At 57.7% G+C, this 22,716-nt stretch overlaps 1 protein-coding gene and 1 pseudogene across 1 annotated transcript; one reads left to right on the forward strand and one right to left on the reverse strand.

Moving 5' to 3' along the window:
- Positions 1-5,185, reverse strand: part of LOC132440354 (maestro heat-like repeat family member 5) — a 39,696-nt pseudogene extending 34,511 nt beyond the window's left edge.
- An 8,372-nt stretch (positions 5,186-13,557) lies between these two features.
- C17H8orf90 (chromosome 17 C8orf90 homolog) lies at positions 13,558-18,438 on the forward strand. Its single transcript, XM_060035322.1, has 2 exons — positions 13,558-13,759; positions 17,957-18,438. Exons 1-2 carry the CDS (start codon positions 13,663-13,665, stop codon positions 18,436-18,438), a joined length of 579 nt encoding a protein of 192 aa, XP_059891305.1. The 5' UTR covers positions 13,558-13,662.
- Positions 18,439-22,716: the final 4,278 nt, after the last annotated feature.

The following is a 22,716-nucleotide window of genomic DNA, read 5'->3' on the forward strand; positions in this document are numbered from 1 at the left end:
GATCAAAAACAACACATAAATGACACAAATGAGAGAATTAGTAGGCAAGGACTTGAAATATTATTATAATTATATTCCATATTTTCAACATGGTAGATTAAAACATAAGCACACTAAGGAAAGACATGGAAAATATAAAAAAGCTGAAAAACACAACGCTTAAGATTAAGAATACACAGAATGAGTTTAGCAGCAGATTAGACACCATAGATGCAAAAATTAGTGAACTTGAAGACACAACAGAAACTATACAAAAATGTAACACTAATAGAAAAAAGATTGGAAAAAAAAAAAGAAGGAACAGAGCATCAGTGAGTTGTGGGACAACTACAAAGGGCCTATTTGAGTCCTCACAGGGGAAGAAAAGAGGACAGAGAAATATTTGAAGAAATAATATCTGAAGTTTTCAAGTTAATGAAAACCATAAACCCACAGATCCAGGAAACTCAATGAACCACAAGGAAAAGAAACATGAAGAAAACTACACTAAGTTACATTGAAATAAAGAGGAAATCTTAAAAACAGCCAGAGGAAAAAAAGATACATTTTATACAAAGGTATAAAGAATGAGAGCCATAAGATTAAGAATTAGTTCTTGTCAGAAACAGCGCAAACCAAGTGACAGTGGAGCAATATTTTAAAATAGAAAAGAAAAACAGAACAAAGAAGAGATGGGACAAAGAGAAAACAAATTGCAAGTTGGTAAAATAGAAACCAACAATAGAAAGAGAGGTGGGAAATCCCCAAGCATTTGGAAACTAAATAACATATTTTAAAATAAGGCACAGGCCAAGAAGAAATCAAAAGAGAAAGTAAAAAGGATTTTGAACTGAAGGAAAATAAAAACACAACATATCAAAATGCATGGGGTGCAGCTAAAGCGGTGCTTAGAGGGAAATTTATAACATTAAAATTTATAGTACTAGAAAGGAATAAAGGTTTGAAACCAATGACCTAAGCTTCCATCTTAAAAACTAGGAATAGAAGGGCATATTAAAGCTAACACAAGAAAATAAAAAGTAGAACAGAAATTAATGAAGTAGAAAACAGGAAAACAATAGAGAAAATCAACGAAACCAAAAGCTGATTCTTTGAAATGATGAAAACATTTTCTTTTTCTGGTATGCAGGCCACACGTATTTTGATAAAGGCACAAAAGCAATTCTATTAAGAAAGGATAGTCTATACAACAAATGGTGTTGCAATAATTGGATATACACATGTAAAAAAAAAATCCCAATTTATACTTCACCACATACATAAATTAACTCAAAATGGATCATAGACCTTAAAGTAAAACCTACAATTCTAAAACTTCTAGAAGAAAATATAGGAGGAAAACTTTGTGACCTTGAGTTGGACAAAGATATGTTGTATATGACACCAAAAGCACTATCCATGAAATAAAAAATTGGTAAATAAATTCATCAAAATTAAGAATGTCTGCTTTTCAAAAGGCAGCTATAAAAAAATGAAATGACAAGCTTCAGACTTGGAGGAAGTATTTGCACGTCACATATCTGATAAAAGACTATATCTGATATATACAAATAACTCACAAAACAAAACAAAACAAAACAAAACACAAACAACCTAGAAAATACAGGCAAAAAATTCAAATAGACATTCCACTAAAGGAAAAAAGCAAATGGCAAATAAGCCCGTAAAACAGCTCAACATCATTCCCCATGAGGGAAACCAATTAAAACCACAGTGGGATATCAATACACATCTACTAGAATGGATAAAATAAGAAAAATCAGAAAATACCAAGTGCTGGTGAGGATGCAGAGTAACTGGGGTCTCCATCATTGCCAGTGAAAATCCAAAATGGTACGGCCAGTGTGGAAAGTAGTTTGGTACTTTCTTAGAAAGTGATACCTACATTTACCATCCAAATCAGCTATTCCACTCCTAGGCATTTACTCAAGTGAAATGACGACTTCACACAAAAATCTGTACACGAATGTTTAGAGTGGCTTTATAATAACCCCAAACAGAAAAAAATCCAAGTGTCCTTCGACTGGTGAATGCATAAACAAACTGTGTTACATTCACAGAAATACTACTTAGCAATAACAAGAAATGAATGTATGTAAATAAAAAAGAAATACTGTAAGTAAAAAAAAAAACAAACAAGAACCAAAGAAATAAGAACAAAAAGGATCCCCTCCACCTCACTTCCTTCCGCTCTTTCTTGCTAACCCCGTCCACCCCAGGTACAGTGAGCTCCTGAGGCTCCGCAACCCACCAGGCACACTTCTGTCTCAGGACCTTTGCACTGGCTGTTCCTTTGGTCTGGGGAACGTCCTTCCTTCAGAGAGCTGCTCGGTTCAGTCTAACACCTCCTTCAAGACTTTGCTCGATTGTTTCTTTCTTGATGAACTTCTTTAAAATCTGACCCTCACCCTGCACTCTCTACCCCCTAAACTTGTCAATTTCTTTCCATATCCCTTTTCACCTTGTAACATCATATAACTCACTGTACTATGTCTGGTTTATTGGCTGTCTCCCCCACTGGACTGTAAACCAGGAGGCAGGGCTCTTCATGTCTTGTTTCCAGCTGTGTCCCCAATGCCTGGAATAGTGCCTGCTATGCTTAGCAGGGGCTCAGCAAATGTTTGTGGAACGCATGGTAGAGCGATGTGTCCAAAGCAGCCATCAGCCCTGCCTGGATCTTCTGGGGACAGCCCTGGGACAGCCCTCCCAGCTCGCTCGTTTCCTGGTGGTCTGTGCCCTGCAGCCTCCACACCAGGATTAGCTGCCTGAGCCCTCTCCAGCTGACCATGGGACTTTGCTCTCCCCTCTGCCCAGAGCATGTGTCCTTCCTCCTTGTCCCTCTGTGAGGCTGATGTGAAGTCAACCTTCAGCCTTCCTGACTCGGTAAGAGCATCCTAAGGTGTGTCTCCTGGCTCCCTGGCTGACTGATGGCCCTCCTTGGCTCTCCCTGAGCTCCTTGGAACCCTGGTGGCACCACTGACTAACCCCTGGTCCTTTGCCTTCCCAAGTTTCCCTGGGGATGTGCTGGCTGTCTCTGGGTCCCCAACGTGTCCCAGGGCAGGCCCTGAGTAAAGGTCGACTGAGCGAGTGAATGAGTGGATACTGCTGAGAGCGTGCTCCTGGGAGGGCCTTCCTTGAACAGCGGGACTGTCCTCCTCCCGTCCACCTGGAGCTGCTATCAGCAGCCCTGCCTCCTTCAGCTCCCTTCGCACGCGGTGTCCCTGCTTGGAGTGGGGGCCCCTTCCCCATCCCTTGGCCATGCCCAGCCTGAGGACCCTCCCCCCCCGCCATCTGCCTCTTTGGGGACCAGTGACCGTGTGGCCAGGCAGGGGACACTCCCGGGGTTGCCCGAGATGTTGCTTTCCTGCATGTCTGAGCTGGTGACACAGAGGACTCAGCCCTGACCAGGGGACTTGCTGGGATGAAAGCGTTTATAAAGTGCAGGGAACAGAGACTGGGTCGGGGGGGCACTTGGCTTGGGGGTGGCTGACGGGCTCTGTAGTCCCCGAGCCTGCACAATGCCCTGAGTGGCATCCTTCCTGCCGCCTCCACTCACTCAGCGAGTATTTAGCAAATGCTTACAGTGTGCCGGGCACCACTCCAGGACCTGGGGGTTCTTCAGGGGACAGAAACACCCAGAAACTCCTTCCCTCGTGGCACTTATGTCCCGGGGACAGTGAGAAGGACGAAGGTCAAGCAGGCCAGGGAGTGGGTAAGCTGTGGAGGTTATTTTAAGCAGGTCAGGGAGGCTTGGCTGGTAAAGTAGGCACCCAGAGTGGGTGCTGGATGACTGAATAATTCAGTGGTGAATGAATGAAGGCATTCTGGGAACAGGGCAGCTCGCCCCTGCCCGGGAAGGATGGGCGCGTCCCTTCCCGTCACCTCTGCCCCGCCACCCACCTCACCAGCGCCTCCACCGCCACCAACGAGGATGGCCATGTGTTGGGGACTTGATCATGTCCACACTGTCCTCACACCAACCCTGCGAGGTGCTGAGACACATAGAGGTTCAGTGACCCGTCCGAGGACACACAGCCTCTGCAGGACAGTGCACGTTCAGATCTGCCCAGCTCTAAAGCCTGCATCCCGGGGACGTGGCCACCGGGGCGCAGTACACGAGCCCTACTGGAAGGCCCTTCTTCCTACGGCCTCTCAGAAAACCACTCACTCCCCTACCGCTCCTGGTGGGCTGAGCCATTCACACAGAGCCTGGTCTCCCTCTGCGCCCAGGAGGGGCCTCGGGCGGGTCAGTGATGGCCACAGCCACAAGCGAGACCCCTGTCTCACCACAAACACGCATCCCAGCCCCACGGCGACCAGGACTGGATGTATTTTTAAAGACAGAAAAGCAGTAGGAACGCAGTTAGCAAACAGCTGCAGGGGGAGCGTTTTCTCGCCATAGACGTGATGCAGGATGCGCTGGGGTGAGGGGGGAGACAGGCCTGACAACGCAGGCAGAAGCAACAGTGCAGAACAGAGGAGCTGCGTTCAGAGGTGGGTACAGGCTGCTGCCCTGGGGACAGCCACAGGGATGGGAACACAGGCGGGAATCCCGCCCTGGAATCCCCCACCCCCACCCCGAGGGACGGCCTGGAGAGCCATGCCTGAGTCCCCACAGAGCGCACCCTGGGCTGGGGGCCGAGGAGGCCGGGGAGGGAGCCTTCAGGCCAGACTCCGACCTGCGACTGGACACGGGAGGTGGAACTGCCCTCGTGCCTGCCTGGGGCGCTGGGGACACGAGACCAAAGTCCCCAGAGGAGCCTTCCTTGGTGTACGTTCCTTGAGTCTGTTAGGTCATGGGCTGCTGTATCCTCTCGATGAAGTCGAGGTTCAGGGAAGCAGTGGACAGTCTGTCTGTCGTCTATCCATCCGTCCACTCGTTCTCATACCTCTGGTTCCCACAAGCAGTCAGCAGCCACAGGTGGCACGATGGCAAAGGCTGTGTTGGGATTCGAGTACCCCTTTCCACATCACCCCCCAGCCTCCTCTCCACCAAGTCAAGGGGACCTCAGCTGCCGGGCCCCTCTCTCGGCTCAGGGCCTGGGGGTCAGCTCCCTGCTGCCCTGCAGGGGGTGCTCTCCTGGAAGACCACATGGGGGTCCCCTCCTGGGCTCCCACGTGCCCCTGCCTGGCGCTGGGCTGACCTGGGGCTCTGGAACCTGGCTAAAGAGGTCCTGTCGGCCATGGTGTGGCTGTGTGGCTTTTCTGAATGCGGCCCGTCCCTGTTGGGGTGCGGTTGGAGGTGCTGCCAGCTCTGTCCTCGTGCCCGGCGGAGCAGTCCTATCTCTGGGCACGCCCTCCGCCACCCCAGCCAGCCCTGACCTCACCCCTGAGGTCACAAATGTTCCAGCACCCAGCACACCTTTGCAGGAACAGTGCTGTGGAATCGAACACCGTGTTCTGGGCACAGCATGTGCGCGTGTGTGTGTGCATGTGTGTGTACACCTATGTCCCCAGTGTGGCCTCGGGCCCGGCCTCTCCACCTCTGGTTCTCAGTTATCTCCTTCTGGACACCCGTGGATCTGGCCCCAGCTGACACCTTGGTGCACCTTTGAGACGCCCCAAGGCAGAAGCCCGGCTGATCCCTGCCTGGATTCCCAGCCCAAGCAATTGTGAGGCAGTAGATGTGTGTGGCCTGAAGTCCCTAAGTTTGGGGTCATTTGTTCCATAGCGATACATAGGTAATGCGTGCCCCATGCCAGGGAAGAAGCGGCAGAGCTGGGACTCTGTGTGGCCTCCCAGCAGAAGCTGTCTCTGGGCGGTTCTGGAGCGGAGTTCCCGCTTGTGGCCCCTGGTCCAGCTCCATGGCTGCAGGGGAAGCTGGGTCCAGGAGGCAGACCGGGACTCCCAGCATGGACCCCTGTCGCCACACTTGGCTATTGGAGGCCCTACCATTGAGGAGGCCCCAGGGCCCGTGGGCTGCTGGTGCCTGGACCTGCTGCTGGGCCAGCTTGCTCCGGGGCCATGGGCATCTCCCTCTGCCCAGCCAACCCCGATCTCGAGGAGTCCTTGTAGCCACGCTGTGCCCGCAGCCCCAGCATCCTGGAGATAGTCATGAGGGGACCCGGGCCACCATGGGGGAAACCACAGAGAAAACGGGTGGCCACCGCCCACCGCCGAGGCCTTGGGGGCTCCAGAGCTGGCCCAGGGTTCAGACCCCAGTTGTGGTTCTGCTGGCCAGATGACCTTTCGGAGGCCATGACCCCTTTAGAAACAGGGGTTGGGGCTTCCCTGGTGGCTCAGTGGTTGAGAATCCACCTGCCACTGCAGGGGACACAGGTTTGAGCCCTGGTCTGGGAAGATCCCACATGCCGCGGAGCAGCTAGGCCCGTGAGCCACAACTGCTGAGCCTGCGTGTCTGGAGCCTGTGCTCCACAAAAGAAAGGCCGTGACAGTGAGAGGTCCGCGCACCACGATGAAGAGTGGGGCCCGCTCGCCGCAACTAGAGACAGCCCTTGCGCAGCAACGAAGACCGAACGCGGCCAAAAATAAATAAATAAATTTATTAAAAAAAAAAAAAGAGGGCTTCCCTGGTGGCGCAGTGGTTGAGAGTCCGCCTGCCAATGCAGGGGACACGGGTTCGTGCCCCAGTCTGGGAAGATCCCACATGCCGCGGAGCAGCTGGGCCCGTGAGCCACGACCGCTGAGCCTGCGCGTCCGGAGCCTGTGCTCCGCAATGGGAGAGGCCACAACAGTGAGAGGCCCGCGTACCGCAAAAAAAAAAAAAAAAAAGAAAAAAAAGAAAGAAACAGGGCTGGCAATGCTCCCTCCGCAGCTTGTTCTGAGACTTAAATCACTTTTCCCTGAGAGGTGCTTGGCACGAGACGGATGCCCGGTGCAGCAGAGCTGCCGGAGTGGGCGGCCTCACCAGGTCTAAATGCGACTGAACTTCACGACCTTCCGTGAGATGCGCATCGTGGATTCGCACCGTGGTGGGGAGGAGACCGAGGCTGGGAGGGGCGAGGGCAAAGTAAGCAGGAGGGCAGGTTTCTGGAGGCCTCGCCAAGGCCCCTGGAGTCTTCACCTCACCGCGCACCCGGGAGCTGGGAGCTGGGACTTTCTCCAAGCTGTTTGCTCAGGTCACTCTAACTGGGGGTGGGGTGGTCCCTGCACGTAGCCCAGTTTGCGCTCTCCCATCCATCCGGCACCATGCAGGGGACTGTGGAAAACTGAGTCCACAAATCCACCCATGAAGGAGGGTCCCTGGGAGGCCCGATCCCTTGCAGGGCCCAGAACAGGCATTTGGTGGTGCCCCTTCTCGGAGAGCTGTGCCCTCACGCCTCCAGGGTGTGCCGCCCGCAGCCTCTCTGCCTGGTGGCCAACAGGCTTGCGTGACTGGGGCTTAAATTCTCAGCGATTTTGAGAGCTGGTTGTTAAATACTGCTGTAGAAGCTTACAATTCAATGGACTCTGTTAGAAACAGAGGTAGCAAGTACCCCAAACTCATCACTTCCTGCTTATTGGACTATATTTCACTGTCACCTATGTCCTAGAGATAACTTCTAACTGTGTCTGTGCCTATATATGGTGAGGTTCCGTGCATCTCTGCCAGACTCCACGTGCTGTGCCATCACATTGGCAGAGGGAGATCAGCCGTGGTGGGAGCATTTACACCAGGGCCATGGGCAGCACTGCCAGTCAGGGCCTTTGATTTCTTTCTTTCTTTCTTTCTTTCTTCTTTTTGGCGAGTCATTATTGGACATCGACAAGGCTGACTGGGCAAGGTGGGCCAACCAGTTCCCCCCCTTAGGAATTTGGAATTGGGGCCAAGAGTGAGGCGTTGAGGTTGGGGTCCTCTATGGCTGCCCCCCCCCTCAGGGTTCCAGGCAGAAGGGAGGAGAAAGTGGAGTACAGAGAGAGGCTGGGCCCCGAGGGGGATGAGCTCGAGGGACGAGCTCAGGGGATTTCGTGGGTCCTGGCCCCAGACCTTCCCCTTGGGCCTTCTGGGCTCTCGGAATGTACCTGGATTACGGTGAGGCAGGTTTTCTGCAATCTCGTTTCCACAGGAGAACTTTCCAGCAAGCCCTGGATGGGTAATGAATGAGCTGCCTTAGAGGGAGTATACTCGTATCCCTGCAGGGTTCCAGGGACGCTGGATGTTGGGGGGTGGGGGGATTTGAGCATCACATAGGGGGTGCGGGTGGGAGCGGGAGTGGATAAGTCTCCTCTGTGGACAGACATCAGCCCCAGGGGACACGGGGAGGGACACCTGTTGAGACCTGGGATCTGACCCGTGTCCATCTCCCACTACCCCTCACCACGTTTGAAAATGGTAGTTGTCAGGGTTGCAGGTCCCTGGCTGGGTCATGCCGCATGCCTGCTTCCCCCACGAACCTCTCAGGAATTGGGGAGCACCTTCAGCACTGGGGGAACCACCTCTGCTGGGTGTGGGCTCCCAGCCTGGTGGCCACTTTTCACAGCAACCTGGGGGCCAGATTGCTCACCACCCCGGGATTGGGATGATGCTAAGAGAGGGTCGGGAACTGACTGGAGGTCACACAGCGGTCGGTGGTAGAGCCAGGTTCAAATTCAGGCCCTCAAACCTCAGTTCAGGGTGAGCATGGTGCCCACAGACCATGTCACACCCACCTCCCCAGGGTACCAGGCCCTCCCCAGAGCAGAGCTCACAGGGGCCTCGAGGCTGCTCTCGCCCGCGCCTCCCTGTTCCGCCGGCAGATGGCGCTGCGGGCCCAGGCAGGACCCGAGGCGGAGGGACACGAGGGGAGGCGGAAGAGACGTTCCTGCAGTGATGGGCTCTCCCCCTCCCCGCAGCCCTCCCGAGCCCAGACAGCAGGTCGTGGGGAGGGGACCCTGGCATCCCACCGCCCAGGCACTTGGCACACCTGGGGGTGTGACCCCGCTACCCCCTGGGAGACGGCAGCTATGGGTAGAGTGTCGGCTCACTCCCACCTCCGAGCCTTTGCACAGGCCCCTCCCCCTCCTGGGCTCTCTCCAGCTCCGGCTCCTGCCGGGAACCTGACGGGAGGCTGCAGTTACTAACCCCAGAGAGGAGGGGGCCTGACCCAGGGTCCAGCAGACCAGACCCTGCCCGGCTACCCAGCCCCTGACTCTCTGCCCCCCTCCCCTCCACCGCAACTCAGTTCCCAGCTGCAGCCAGGTCGGCCCTCTGAGGCTTGTGCAGTGCCTTCCTCCTGGAATGCCCTTGACAAAGATTCTTGGGTTCCAGAACCTTCTCCTGGGCCCATCTGTGCACTTCCTCATAAAATACTGTTCCAGCAAGAACCCCCCGCCCCCCCCCCCCGTCCCCTGCCCTCCCCCCTGCATCTGATCAGGTTCCTCATCCTCCACCCTCCCCCAGGTGAGGTGTGAGCACCTGGCCTGCCTTCAGGGAGAATCCTGGTGCATCGATTTAGCTAGAATCCCCCTTCTCCTGATATTTCCTCTTAGTAATTTTCCATCTATTGACCGCCCCACCCCCGCCCCGCCCACACCCCATCCTGCTCCTTGGCCGTAAATCCCCACTGCCCCTGCCCTATTGAGAGCTGAGCCCGGTCTCTCCCCCATACACCCCCATCACTGTGGTCCCTGCACCTGTAGTGATAACCACCCTTGAATAAGTCTGCCATACCATCTTCAACCAGTGTCAGCCCCGCTCCCCCACACCCCTGCTTTCCTAAAGAAACTCCTCGCCCTTTCCTATTCACCCTTGGAGAACCCCAGCTCAGGTCACCTCCTCTGTGACGCCACCCCTGATTTCTCTGGGCTCCCATAGCGTTTACTGTCGCTGCGGAGGTTGGTTCAACGTGAACTCTGAGCTCTGGGACACAGGGTGGTGGAGGCTGGGGCACCTACAGGAGGGGCCAGGCAGACAGACGCTCCCTCCTGGATGGTTCCCGGGAGCACAAAGGCTCCATCAGACCACCTGGCATCCTCCCGCGATGTTTAAGGCCACTGAGCGCGCTCAGCCCAGCCTCAAGGAGCAGAGCTGGGATTCCAATCCTGGGCTCTAGGACTTCCTGGCTCAGGGAGGTCCTGCCCCGCTGCGTCTCCTGTGGGGTGGTGGTCAGGCCCCCCACCTCACAGGCCCACGTGGTCCCTGGGGCGCGGGGGCAGTCCGTGTCCTGCCAGTCCACCCAGGCCCACTTGGTTCTGCCCATGCATGCCGTCCTCACCTGCCAGAACCCTCCCTGACCCTGCCTGGCCCTGCTCTAGGCAGCCTTTGCCCCTCCCCCAGTCTCCCAGCCTTGGGGATCTCCCGTTGTCCCTTTCTCCCCACTAGACCCTGTGCCCCACGAAGGTGGAGACCCGGAGGCCCCTCCCTGCCGTGCTCTAGCATGTAGTAGGCACGCACAGAATGCCTGCTGGGTGAAAGCAGCAGCCGCGCCCCTTTGAAGAGGCTGCCCAGGGAGGGGTCCTGCCTCGTGTCTCTGGGGCCCGTGGAATGGGGGGACAGAGTCAGCAGGGCCCCTGGGCCCCCATGCAGGCGCACTGCCGGGGGGCGCCTGCTCAGCTTCCAGGCTCCCTCCTCCCTCCACGCCAAAGTAAGAGGGGGAAAAAGGCCAAAGTAAGAGGTTTTCTCCTCCACTTTCTGAAAATGAGATTTTAAAAATAACCAGGAGGCGGTGGCATTGCCAGGAGGGGATTATGTGGGGAGCGGGGATGGCGCGGGCCTGCCTGCCCCTCCTCCTGGGTGCGCCTCAGCCTGGACCTCCCACTCTGCCCCTCCCTCTCCTGATGGGGGAGGTGGGAGGGAAGACCGCAGCGGGGGAGCTGCTGAGAAGGGAGGTGACCGAGGTGGAGGAGGAAGGAATGCTTGGGCTGGGACCCCAGGTCCCCACTGGCCCCCCCACTCTCCCTTGGCGCACTGCTCAGCAGCCACCTGGCCTCCTGGGCTGTTTCTCGTTCCTTGGGGCACTGTGCTCCTTGCTGCCACAGGGCCATTGCACGTGCACGTCCTCAAACTCTCTTTCCCTCCCTTCATGCGACATCCCATCTTTACCCTCAGCTTCAATGTCATTTTCCCGAGAGGCTGACCTTGACTACAGGATGGTCTATGCGTGTTCCCCCTGTCACTGCTGACCTCACGGTTCCCTGACAGTCTCCTCCCACATCCTCATCATCATTGGGGATTATTTATTGACTTGACTCTTACTTCTCTCTCCCGCTGTGAGCCCCTTGGGGTGGGGGCTGAGGAGCAAATGATATAGGTCTCTCCCACCCCCATCACCTGGGCTCTTCCTATTTCTGTAGTTCAGGGCCAGCCCCTGTGTTTCTTTGTCTGAAGTGCTCTCTGGCTACTGGGGGAAGATGCCAGAGAACCAACTCTCCTGGGAGCAGCACTTAACTCATGACTGATGGGGTGGATGGGTGACAAGCCCCTCACCCCTCAGACAGGACGGCCCAATGAGACTGAGCCCCAGTGGCTCCCAGAGGTAACCACTTAGTTGATAACACCCTTGATCACTGGCCTCCTTCTGTCCCTACCACGTGCGCTGGGATCACTTCCCACATGACCTCCTGTCCTCAAATCATTCCTTAGGGCCTGGAGCTAGGCTGAATAATGACCTCCCAAAGAGATCTATGTTCCAATCCCTGGAACCTGTAATTGTTACCTTATATGGCAAAAAAGGGCTTTGTGGCTGTGATTAAGTTAAGAATCTTCAGATGGGGAGATTATCTGGATTATCCGGGTGGCCCCTTAAAGCAATCACATGCATCCTTATGGAGGGAGGAAGGGGGAGTTTTGACACAGACAGAAGAGGAGGGGGCCGTGTGACCACAGAGGCGGGGATGCCGAGGGATGCTGGCAGCCACCAGAAGCCAGGAGAGGGAAGAGCAGATTCTCCTGGGAGCCTTGGGGGGAGCACGGCCCTTGCCTGCATCCCAGCGATACTGTTCTGAACCACCAGGGGCGCGGTGATTGTCACAGCAGCCCTGGGAGACAATACCATGTGCTTCGGGGGAGCCCAGACTAACGCGCACTGGGTCTGTCTTAATTATGGTGACAGGCTGGCAGTTGTCCCTCCGTATGCTGAGCACCTGGCCGCCTAGGTGTGGACTACATCCCCCAGCCTCCCTACAGCCAAGAGCGACCACGTGACTTAATTCTCACCCTGGCATTTGATTTGAGAAGTGAAGGGCACAGTTTTTTTTTTTTTTTTGCGGTACGCGGGCCTCTCACTGCTGTGGCCTCTCCCCTTGTGGAGCACAGGCGCTGGACGCGCAGGCTCAGCGGCCATGGCTCACGGGCCCAGCCGCTCCGCGGCATGTGGGATCCTCCCGGACCGGGGCACGAACCCGCGTCCCCTGCATCGGCAGGCGGACTCTCAACCACTGCGCCACCAGGGAAGCCCCCCCTCACATTCTTAAAGGAAACTGCTGGCCTGTGACTGCCCCCCACCGCCCCCCAACCCCACCCCGGTGAGAATGCGATGGGGGCATCAGTGGATAAGACCACACCCTTGAGGGGCGGAGCCACAGCTGGAAGGGGCCTGGGCCCTGGATGCCCTGGGGAGCAGGGCTGCCTCGGACTGGACGCCTGGACACCTGGGCGGCTGGACAGGGGCAGGAGGGAGACCAAGGCGCCACCTCATTGAAGCTGCTGTACTGGGGGCCGTTTGTTGGCACAGCTGAGCGATCACCCTGCTACACTGGGGTCGAGCGGCACTAACAGGCCTGCCCTGTCTACGGTGCTCAGTGACCACGTGTAGGATGAGAATGTCAGTATCGGGTTTTTCTCCTGCATCGGCCCCACCGAATGGATAGCGAGCCACCACCCGGGGCTCACCAGGCTGAGCTGAGCTGGTACGATGCTTGCCCCCAGGGCCGGTGCTTGGTGGCCCACGTCACTGGAGCACGGAACCGTGGACAGCACGGCCGGTGCTGTGAAACACAGGCATCACTGGCCCACGGCTGCCTTTGAGGCCCGAGGGCTGGCTGTGCTCCCGCCCGCCAGCGCCTTGAGGGCCGGGTCCTCAGCCTCCTGGGCCTGCTCTGAGTCCCAGCCTAGGGCCTGGCTGGGCAGGGGCTCCGGAGGTGCTGGTGGGTGGGCGGCAGCGAGTGCCGGGCAGGGTATCAGCCCTGTATGGGGGCTGATGGGGCTCCGGGTCGTTGCTTCTCAGGACCCCCAATGGCACTCAGGACCCGGGCCTCCCTGGTGGACGTGGGACCCAGAACCGGTCCTCGGGGCTCGTGCTCATGCCGGGGAGCACCCTGGCCATCGTGCCGCGGGCCCACACAGGAGGGTGAACGGGTGGGCACTGTGCCGTCCTCTCTTGCCAGCTTGGGGCATACAGGGGCATTCTCTTCATTCCCTGTGCTGCCTCTGTCGGTTTGTTAGTGAACGTAGAACGTACTCACAAGGGCTTTCGGAGGAGAGCTGGAGATCGTCCGGTCCCTCTGGGGCTCTGAGGTTCAGAACAAGCAGGGAGGGATTCCTGGGGCCGATTAACCTTGGCGGGTCGGTGGGGTGGGGCCGGAGGTCTCTGACTGCCGGGGTGGGGTCCCGACTCCTGAGCAGGGTCGGCTAAGCTGTGGGAGTGTGGGGGAGGGGGCCCTGTGCCTGCTGACCCTCCCCCTCCCAGACCCAGCCCACTTCCAGGTGGGGCTCCTTTAAATGCGGGGTTCTCTGCCTCCCCAGACGGCCCGCCCCCAGTCTCCCGGGCAGCCACGGGTAAACAAGCCCGACCCCAGGCTGCCGACATGGCTTCCCCCGGTGCCCAGGCTGCTGACATGGCTTCCCCCGGTTCCGGGGACCCCAGCCTGGCAGGTCTGCCCCCTCGTCCTGTAGCCACTCCAGGTGAGACGCGTGGTGGGGGGAGGGATGGAGGAGAAGGGGGTGCCAACGGCAGCCGGGGCTCTGAGAAGGTGGGAGAGGCGGCAGTGGCTCCGCCCCCTCTTCCTGGGGGGCGGCTCCTCCAGGGTCGCTGACCAGGGCAGGGCCAGGGTGGGGGCAGAGACCTCATCCCCTGATGGTTCTTCCTGCTGTCCTGCAGCCCTTGGACCCCGAGCCTGGAGGTGGGCCAGGGTCCTCCTCACTCCTCAGGGTCCCTTCCTGTTCATTCTCTGGCCCCCCTCCTCCACCCCCTCCCTAAAATCCCCGTGATGGTCCCAGGTGCTCAGAGGCGCACACCCACTACGCGCTGGGGAGGGCAGCCATCCACGCCCACCGAGGGTCATCCTCCTCCCCCCCTTGAAGCTTGGACTCTGGCCACTGACCCTCTCTCCATCTCTGCTGTCATCACATTGGTGGTCTCCTCCTTCTCCTGGCCCTTCAGTCCCCCCACCCAGCCACCTACACCCCAGTCATGTCCTTGGCCTTGTCAGCATCCAGACTGCAGCCGGGTCCTGACCCCGATCTCAGGACCAGGACCTCAGCGCTCTGTGGGCGGAACCGCAGTCCACTGTTTCTAGCCTGTTTCCCGCCTCCTCCCGCCTGTCCTGCTCCCCCCCCTGCTCCCCCAGCTCTGCCGTGATCATCACACCCTCACACACACCCTCCTCCCCGGGCCCTCTCTCGTTTGATGGTCCCAGCCCCACCCCCCGCCCCCCAGCTCTCCGCCTACTCCTCGCCTGCACCCGTACAGCTGAGCCGCCGAGCTGCGGATGAACCCAGCCACGCTAACGCTCGCTTTAAATTCCTGACTGCAAGCTGCAGGGGGACCTCCGTGAAGAGCTGCGGGTCCCACTGCTTCCCTCCTCCCATCCATCCCTCCTCTCTCCTAGCAACCACCTTGCACCTCCCTCCACAGCCCCCATCCCTCTCTCCCTCCTCACGTTCAGTTGCTGGCCTTGCTCTCACTCTTTCACAGAGAAAGAAGACTCCCACAGGTTCCCGGCACCTCGGGCGCACCCAACCGCACCTGTGCCCTCGGCTGCTTCCTGCACCACCCACCCCTCTCCCAGCCAAGGCCAGCTTTCCGCCCGTCCCAGCCTTGCCTCCTGTCCACGGCCATGACCCCGGCAACTCTCCACCCTCCTCTTCTGCATCCTGACATTTTCTCTCTTCATGAGGTCTTTCCCATCGACATAAAATCATGCGGTTATATATCCTGTCTCCTGACCCCACTTCCCTTTTAGCTACCGCCCTATTCCCTGCTCCCCATTTTTAGCAAAACTCCTGGAAAAGATTATTTATACTCGCTGTCTCCCAGTCTTTCCCTCCCATTTGCTCTGGAACCCACTGGACCCAGTCCCTCAGCTCCAGCACTTTGCTACAGCAGCTCTGGTTGGGGTCAGGGATGACCTCCACACTGCTGAACCCGAGGTCAGTTCTCTGGTTCCGCTGGACGTGACGCATGGGCGGCGCATGGCTTAGGACCTTCCCTCCTCCTCGCTTGGCTCCCAGAACCCCTCGCGCTCCCAGCATCACTGCCGGCTCTACCTCTTCTCCCTGACCTGGTGAGGGTAGGGCCCAGGCTGACTTCTCAGGCCTCTTCTCTTTCTTCTCACGATCTCATCCAATTCTGTGGCTTTTTTTTTTTTTTTTTTTTTGCGCGACTTGTGGGATCTTAGTTCCCTGACCAGGGACTGAACCCGGGCCCTCGGCAGTGAGAGCGCAGAGTCCTAACCACTGGACCGCCAGGGAATTCCCTGTGCCTTTCAATACCATCTCCCCGGGGTCTGTCTATCTCCAGCCTGGAGCCCCACCCTGCCTCAGCTCCAGACTCTAGCTAACTGTCCTCTGCACCTCTTCCCCAGCCTGTCTGCAGGTATCACCTGTTGACCCCCGTCCCCAGGCTGCTCCCCTCTCAGTAAATGGAGCTTCCCTCCTCCAGTTGCTCAGGCCAGAAACCTCGGTGTCTTCCCTTTCCTCCACTCCCCGCCCAGCACCAGCCCCTCCATCAGCAGATCCTGTGGGTTCCACCTTCAAGACACGGTCGGAATCTGATCACTTCTCTCCGCCACCCTGGCTGGGCCCCCAGCCCCTCTGCCCTGCATCACTGTCCTGGCTGCCTCACGGTCTCTGTGCTGCTGCCCTTACCCCTCACCTGTCTGCACCACAGCCACCAGACTCACCTGGCTAAGTGCAAGTCAGAGGGTGCCACTCCTCTCCTGTGGCCCGGGACCCACTCCTCTCCTCTCCTGGAGGCCCACCCACAGTTCCCCTCTTCTTCACAGCTTTTCTCACCTCCAGCCCACAGCAGCACCCCAGAGCCCCTCCCGACAGTCCACCCACCTGCTGGTACTGAGTGTGCGGCCAGGCCAGCGCTTTGGGCACCAGGGCAGTGCTGTGCCTCCAGTTGCTCACCCTGGAGGTCTTCAGGGAGGAGGTGTCCTGGTGCACAGGGCAGGCTGCCTGGGATGGGGGCAGCGCCATTCTGCCCATCAGAATCTGAGGCTCCTGCAAGGCTGCCCTGGATCTGTCCAAGGTGCTGAGTGCTACGGGGCCCAAGCCGGCCCCTCTGGCCTCACACCCTGCTCAGAGCCAGTCCACCGCCTCTCCCACCTGTGTCTGCGGCTCTGGGAGCAGCTGCTTTGGTGTTGCCTGTGGGACTGAGCCACGAAAGCACTTTCCAGTGACAAGGAGGTTCGTCATGGCCTCACCTGCGAGGGCGGCAGATCAGGCTTGTTGTTTCCATTTTTCAGATGGGGAAACTGAGGCTCAAGGAAGTAAAAACCTAGTCCAGGCTCTCCCAGGTGGAAGGTAGGACCTCTGACCCAGGTCTGCCGGCTCCTGGCCCTGGCGCGGGAGAAGCTGAGTGTGTGTTGTTCGCAGCTGTGGTGGCGCCTGGCACACAGTAGGTGTCCCAGGGTACTTGTGTGAATGGAGGCTGTCCAGAGGCTGCTGAGCCAGGTGGGTGGTCACGTCACGCTCCGGGGCTGCGAGTCCGTTCAGTGTGTGTCTTCTCTGGGTCTGCATCCTCACCAGTAAAACGGCCTGAGTACTGTCACCCCCTCGCTGGGGTGCTGGGAGGAGGACCTGAGAATTCATGGCCAGAGGTTCTTTCATCACCTCCTCCAAGGCCCCCCAGTCCTGCCTGTCCCCGGGGAGCTGCCCGGTCTGTCCTGTGTCCCCTGAGGCTTGTCTATACCCAGAGAGGGCCCATGGCTGCTTCGTTCAGTTCAGTACACCCAGAGCTAAGGCTTTGCTGAAGGGAGGAAGGAAGGAAGGAAAGGTCTCCTGGACGAGGGGCCCAGCAGCCCAGACAAGGTGTGGGTGTGGGACAGCAGCCTGGGCTGCTCCCTGGGGCCATGGATGGGCTTCAGGGGTGCACGGACCCCAAACCAGGGCACAGTGCTGTGTCTATACACACGTGATTCTCTGACAGCGGACCCCGAGATTTCACCAGACCCCCGCAGCCTGGGAATCCTCGTGTGGGTCACAGAGACCAGAGATGTCCCCATTTCTCTTGGGACGTGCTCCTGGGGTGGGGGTGGGTGCTGTCCAGCAGGCACAGACCAGCCCAGCTTCCAACCTGACCCCTCTCCCGGGTGAAGGTGCTCTGCCCGCTGCGTCCCAGGGTCGCTGCACCCAGGCAGGGCTCCTCCCCACCTCCATGCACAAGGCCCTGCATTGGCCCCGCAGTGTCCGCCCTGCTGAGTGCTCATCCTGTCCTTGTCCTAGTTCATCCTGGATCTGCCCCGACCTCCAGCTGGGCCGCCATGGTCCATCCTCTGCAGGGGCCCAGGATCGACTTTCAACCAAGAGCCACCAGGTCACCCCTGCCCCAGTCCACTGTCTGGGGATGAACCCATGTCCACAGCAGGCCCTGTGTGGTCCCGCCAAACTATCCGGACTCCTCTCCTTCTGGAACTTTCCACCCAAATAGTATTTAGTAGCCATACTCTACACCCCTAGGGCCTTTCTGCCCCTCCTAGCTCCTTGGTGCTGTCCCTGGGGATGCGCCTCCCCCGCCCCTCTCAGCCTCCACGTGGCCTCTCTTGGTCTTCACGTTTCAGCCAGGTGGCGGGTTCTCCCTTCTTCTCTTTCCTCGCCACCCCGACAGTTTCAGGTGGTCGCGTATCCCAGCCGCTCCGTGACCCCTTCCCGCAGGTCCCGCCGCGACCCCGGAGCCCCCGTTCCCGGACATCTACTGCGGGGATGCACAGCTCTGGGAGGCACACTTCCGCGGCATCGGGCGCGCCTACTGTGCGCTGGGCAAGGAGGACGACTTCGCCATCCGCGTGCTCACGGAGGACTTCACGCTGCCTTTTCCTTTCGCCTGGCCACCGGGGCCCGACCCGGCCCGCGGGCCGCTCTTCTACGACCCGCACGACCGCACGGGCTTCGACTTCCTGCTGGGGGGCCCCGACGCGCCGCCCCCGGCGCTGCTGCGGCCCCTGCACAACACGGCGCAGGCGGCGGTGCGCAAGCGGCGCCTGGAGCAGCTGGCGCTGAGCTATGCGCGCACGGGTGGCGGACCCCGGCCGGGCCTCGCGCCGCTCCTGCCCGCGCCCACCGCCGGCAGCGCCTTGCCGGGGCCCGTGGGGCCTAAGGCCGCCTCCCCCGGCGGGGGTGCCCCCAGGCTGGGTTAGCACGGTCCCCGAGAAAATGAATAAAGAGTGCCTCTGCTTCTCCCGCCCCAAGGCTCTTTGCCGGCCACACCTGGACGGGCATCTGGTGCCAGCTAGACCCCCGGGGCCGCCCGGGGGGGCCAGACGTATCAGCGGTGGTGCGGGAGGTCCACTTTGTCCTAAGGGGATAATGAGTGAAGGGGGGTAAGTGGGAAAGGCCGCGGGGGCGGGTTGGCCAGGCCAGGAGTGGAGTGGGAGGGAAAGGACCCGGGATAGCGGGGGTGGTGGCCCTCTGGGGCCCGGCCACTACCCTGTGGTGGGCATTAGCGCTCCCATCCTGCAGGTCAGGACCGCAGGTCCCGGCTCCTCCGGGATGCAGCTGGGATTTCGTTCCCGTGTGTCTGATTCCACGTTCAGCAGGCTTCCTGTTTCCATGACAGAGGGGCATCGGGATCTGGGGTGGGGGATAGGTGGAGAGGCAGAGGGAAGGGCAACGGGTAGCAGAGCAGAGGGGAAGGGACACCAGGAGTTGGCGCACAGGGTGGGTGGGGGAGGGGATGTGACAGGGAAAGGGATGCCGGGGTGGGAACACCACAGGCACAGTCCCCAGACTGCTGCTTTCCTGCTGGCCATCCATGCCGGCTCTGTGGAGAAGGGCATGCCTCCTGCCCCGCCTCCCCTTGTGGGGCTGAGAGAATTGGCTGGGCCAGAACGGCCTTCAGTGACCTGGCTTCCCTCCTGGGTGCATCTCCCTCTGTAGGTGACAAGCCCGGGCAGGGTCCTGTCTGCTGCGGGAGGCCAGCGGCCAGGCAGAGCCGCCGCATGGGGGACCCCAGTGGCTTCCTCCTCTGACCTGTAGACCAAAGGCCCGGACTTCCTCTTGTTGGGGGTTTGGATTCCAGGTGTGCAGGTGAGGTGGGGCGGGCTGGGAGGACGCATTCTCACTGGAGTGCGGATGGAATCAGAGCTTTTCTTCCTTTCTTCTAATCCAGGAGTTATTTATAGCTTTCTGGTGGTGGGCAGAGATGGTTTCTCCAAAGTCTTGCTTGGTTTGCAGGAGAACCGGTGACAGGGAATGTGTAGCTCTGGAGGAGAGGGGCTCAGGCTCTCCAAGAGGGTCCTCAGCTTCCCTCTCCTCTGCCGGTGGCCCCATAAGAACCCCAGCCCTGCTGCAGATTCCTTTCCTCCTGTGGACTCGTCTCTCCAATTTTATAGAGACACGCGATGGTTACGCTGTAATCCTTACGCGTGCGAATCCTGATGGGGTAGCGGCAATAGCAACAGTAGGGATCATGTATCCTACGGTGTGTATTAATTGTTTGGGTTGCCCCAGAAGCAGTCCCGAAACGTAGATTTGAGTGCAGTGGTTTATCTGGGAGGTGACACCTGGAAACACAGGTAGGGGACGGAGGAAGTGAGACAGAGAAAGGAAAGAAGCCAATAAAGGGCGTGACGTACAACTGGTTAGGCCTGTGGGCGACTGGAGGTCCCTCTGGAGACCCTGGGAGACGGCATGGGGCATGCCTCACTGCCATCCCACCCCGGGGACAGGGAAGCTAGTGGTTTTTTTTTTTGTTTGTTTTTTTAATTTATTTTTGGCTGCGTTGGGTCTTTGTTGCTGTGCGTGGGCTTTTTCTAATTGTGACGAGTGGGGGCTACTCTTTGTCGTGGTGCGTGGGCTTCTCATTGCGGTGGCTTCTCGTTGCAGAGCACAGGCTCTAGGCGTGGGCTTCAGTAATTACGGTGCCCAGGCTCAGTAGTTGTGGCGCACGGGCTTAGTTGCTCCGCGGCATGTGGGATCTTCCTGGACCAGGGCTCGAACCCGTGTCCCTTGCATTGGCAGGCGGATTCGTAACCACGGTGCCACCAGGGAAGCCCCGGGAAGCCAGTGTTTAATCACTACCTCCCTTGTCCTGTGGGGACCAAGCACGCACCTCGCCTGAAAGCAGCAGAAATGGGGAGTAACCATTTAGAAACTTTTACAACAAGTTGTCAGAGTAGTTTTATGACTGTAAAGTGTAAGAATAAGAATTTGGGGTTTATATTTAGTATATTCTTTTATTTTTTGTTGCGGTACGCGGGCCTCTCACTGCTGTGGCCTCTCCCGTTGCGGAGCACAGGCTCCAGACGCGCAGGCTCAGCGGCCATGGCTCACGGGCCCAGCCGCTCCGCGGCATGTGGGATCTTCCTGGACCGGGGCACGAACCCGTGTCCCCTGCATCGGCAGGCGGACTCTCAACCACTGTGCCACCAGGGAAGCCCTAGTATATTCTTTAAGTAGAAATTTTTCTAGAAATGTAGTTTATGAAAGTATTGGTCTGTGACAGATTGGACGGTCCTTTATCACCACTAGTTTGAGAAGCACTGACCTAGGGGAGAAAGACCCCACGTAAGTAACCTAGTAAAGGAACAAATGTGATTTTAAAACAAAAGCAAAACAGCCGTAAGTACTATGAAGAAAATGAATAAGGACACAACCCCATTTCAAACAGGCTGGTCATGAGGGCCTCTCGGAGGAGGTGGCGCTTGAGGTTGGAAGAGTGAGGAGCCAGTCATGTGAACTTTGGGGGAGGGCACTCCAGGCAGAGGGGACAGCCTGGGCAAAGGCTGGGCAATAAAATAAGCTTCAGGGCTTCCCTGGTGGCGCAGTGGTTGAGAGTCCGCCTGCCGATGCAGGGGACACGGGCTCGTGCCCCGGTCCGGGAAGATCCCACATGCCACGGAGCGGCTGGACCCGTGAACCATGGCCGCTGAGCCTGCGCATCCGGAGCCTGTGCTCCGCAACGGGAGAGGCCACAACAGTGAGAGGCCCGCGTACTGCAAAAAAAAAAATAAATAAAAAAGAAATTAAAAAAAGCTTCAAGGGTCACAGGACTGGACGGGGCTGTGAGGCCAGAGCTCGCTGAGCAAGAGGGAGACTCACTATTCGGTGAACGGCCTCCCCCTTACGGGGGCACAAGGTTCTCGAATCCCAAAGCCCTTTCACATTCACTGCATCATTTCATCCTCCCTGTAGTTCCGTGAGGTCAGTGGATGGAAGAGGACCCTGGGGCCTAGAGAGGGGAAGGGACGTGCCCAAGACTGTATGCCAGCTGTTATTAGAACTCCACGTGATAGCCACAGAAGGTCTGGCTTCAACAGGCTTAGACCACGAAAAATTCAAAAATGGTTCATGTAACTGGAAGGTCCAGAAATAAATTGAGCTTCAGGTAAGGTTGGATCCAGGGGCTCAAGGTTTGATCTAGCCCTCAGAGTAGCTGCCTCAATGGTGGCAGCATGGCTGATGCACCTCCTGCCTTTTCAGTCTCCCTGGCTGCTGAGAAGGAGAGAGGCCACCGGTTTCCCAGAGCTCTCATGGAAGAATGAACCTGCCTCAAGCCCCAAGAAGCCTCCCTGAATGGCCTGTTGGTCCAGTAAGGTCACGTGCCCACTTCTGAACCAGAGAGTACCCTGTATTGATTGGCCTAGGCATGTGCTTCCTGAACCAATCCCTGTGACCAGAGGGTGGGATTACCTTGAATGGATTCTAAGAACAAGGCCAGGAACACTATGGTGGACCGGCTTGAGGTGGACGGAAGGGATGGTGGGGAGATGACCGCTGTGTCCATCATAGCCAGGAGATGTGAGCACTGGGATCTGGCCCCAGGCCTGACTTTTTCTGCCAAATCACACATTTCCTCTTCCAATTAAATATGCTGTTCCCAGGGAGAAGCTTGGTCACAAATGGCCACAGCAGGTCCTCTGCTGTTTCATGTGAACCAGGGTTGATCATATAATTTGTCTGCTGACCACCCACTCAGTGCTGGGTCCAGTGCTAGGGCAGAGCATTTGGAGAGGGAAGACTTCCTGCATCAAGAAGCCCCTGGGCTGGGGGTTGGGAGACATCAGGACATCTGCTCGTTGCCCCTTAGACGCGTGTCTGGGCAGTGCCTTCTGGGACACAGGGTCTCTTGCTGCCCTCCACCACAGGGAGAGCCATGGAGCCCTCACCTTGCCCTTTTTGCTCTGGCTGTTGGGATGCTCAAAGCACATCTGTGCCCCGCAGCTCTAACCTTCCTCAGGCATGATCTCCCAGGCAGTGTGCCTCTCCCTCTGGCTTCACTGTCTTATCCTGGGCTGGCTTTCAAGTCTTAGGCTGAGGAGTTAGAATTTTAAGAATGATGCTTCCAATTATTTTTGGAAATTGGAGGGAAACACTTTCTTTTGAAAGTTGCAGACCCCGGATTTGGAGGGAAACACTTTCTTTTGAAAGTTGCAGACCCCGGATCTGGGTGGCAACCTTTCATCCCCACCGTCCTC

This window comes from Delphinus delphis, chromosome 17 (assembly GCF_949987515.2).
Source record: "Delphinus delphis chromosome 17, mDelDel1.2, whole genome shotgun sequence".
NCBI lineage: Eukaryota > Metazoa > Chordata > Mammalia > Artiodactyla > Delphinidae > Delphinus > Delphinus delphis.

What these genes read in the sequence shown, in the direction of transcription:
- C17H8orf90 (XM_060035322.1), top strand. Translation starts at nt 13,663, where the DNA reads ATGGCTTCCCCCGGTGCCCAGGCTGCTGACATGGCTTCCCCCGGTTCC. An exon ending in TCGTCCTGTAGCCACTCCAG is followed by an intron (nt 13,760 to 17,956) that starts GTGAGACGCGTG and finishes CCCTTCCCGCAG; the next exon opens with GTCCCGCCGCGACCCCGGAG.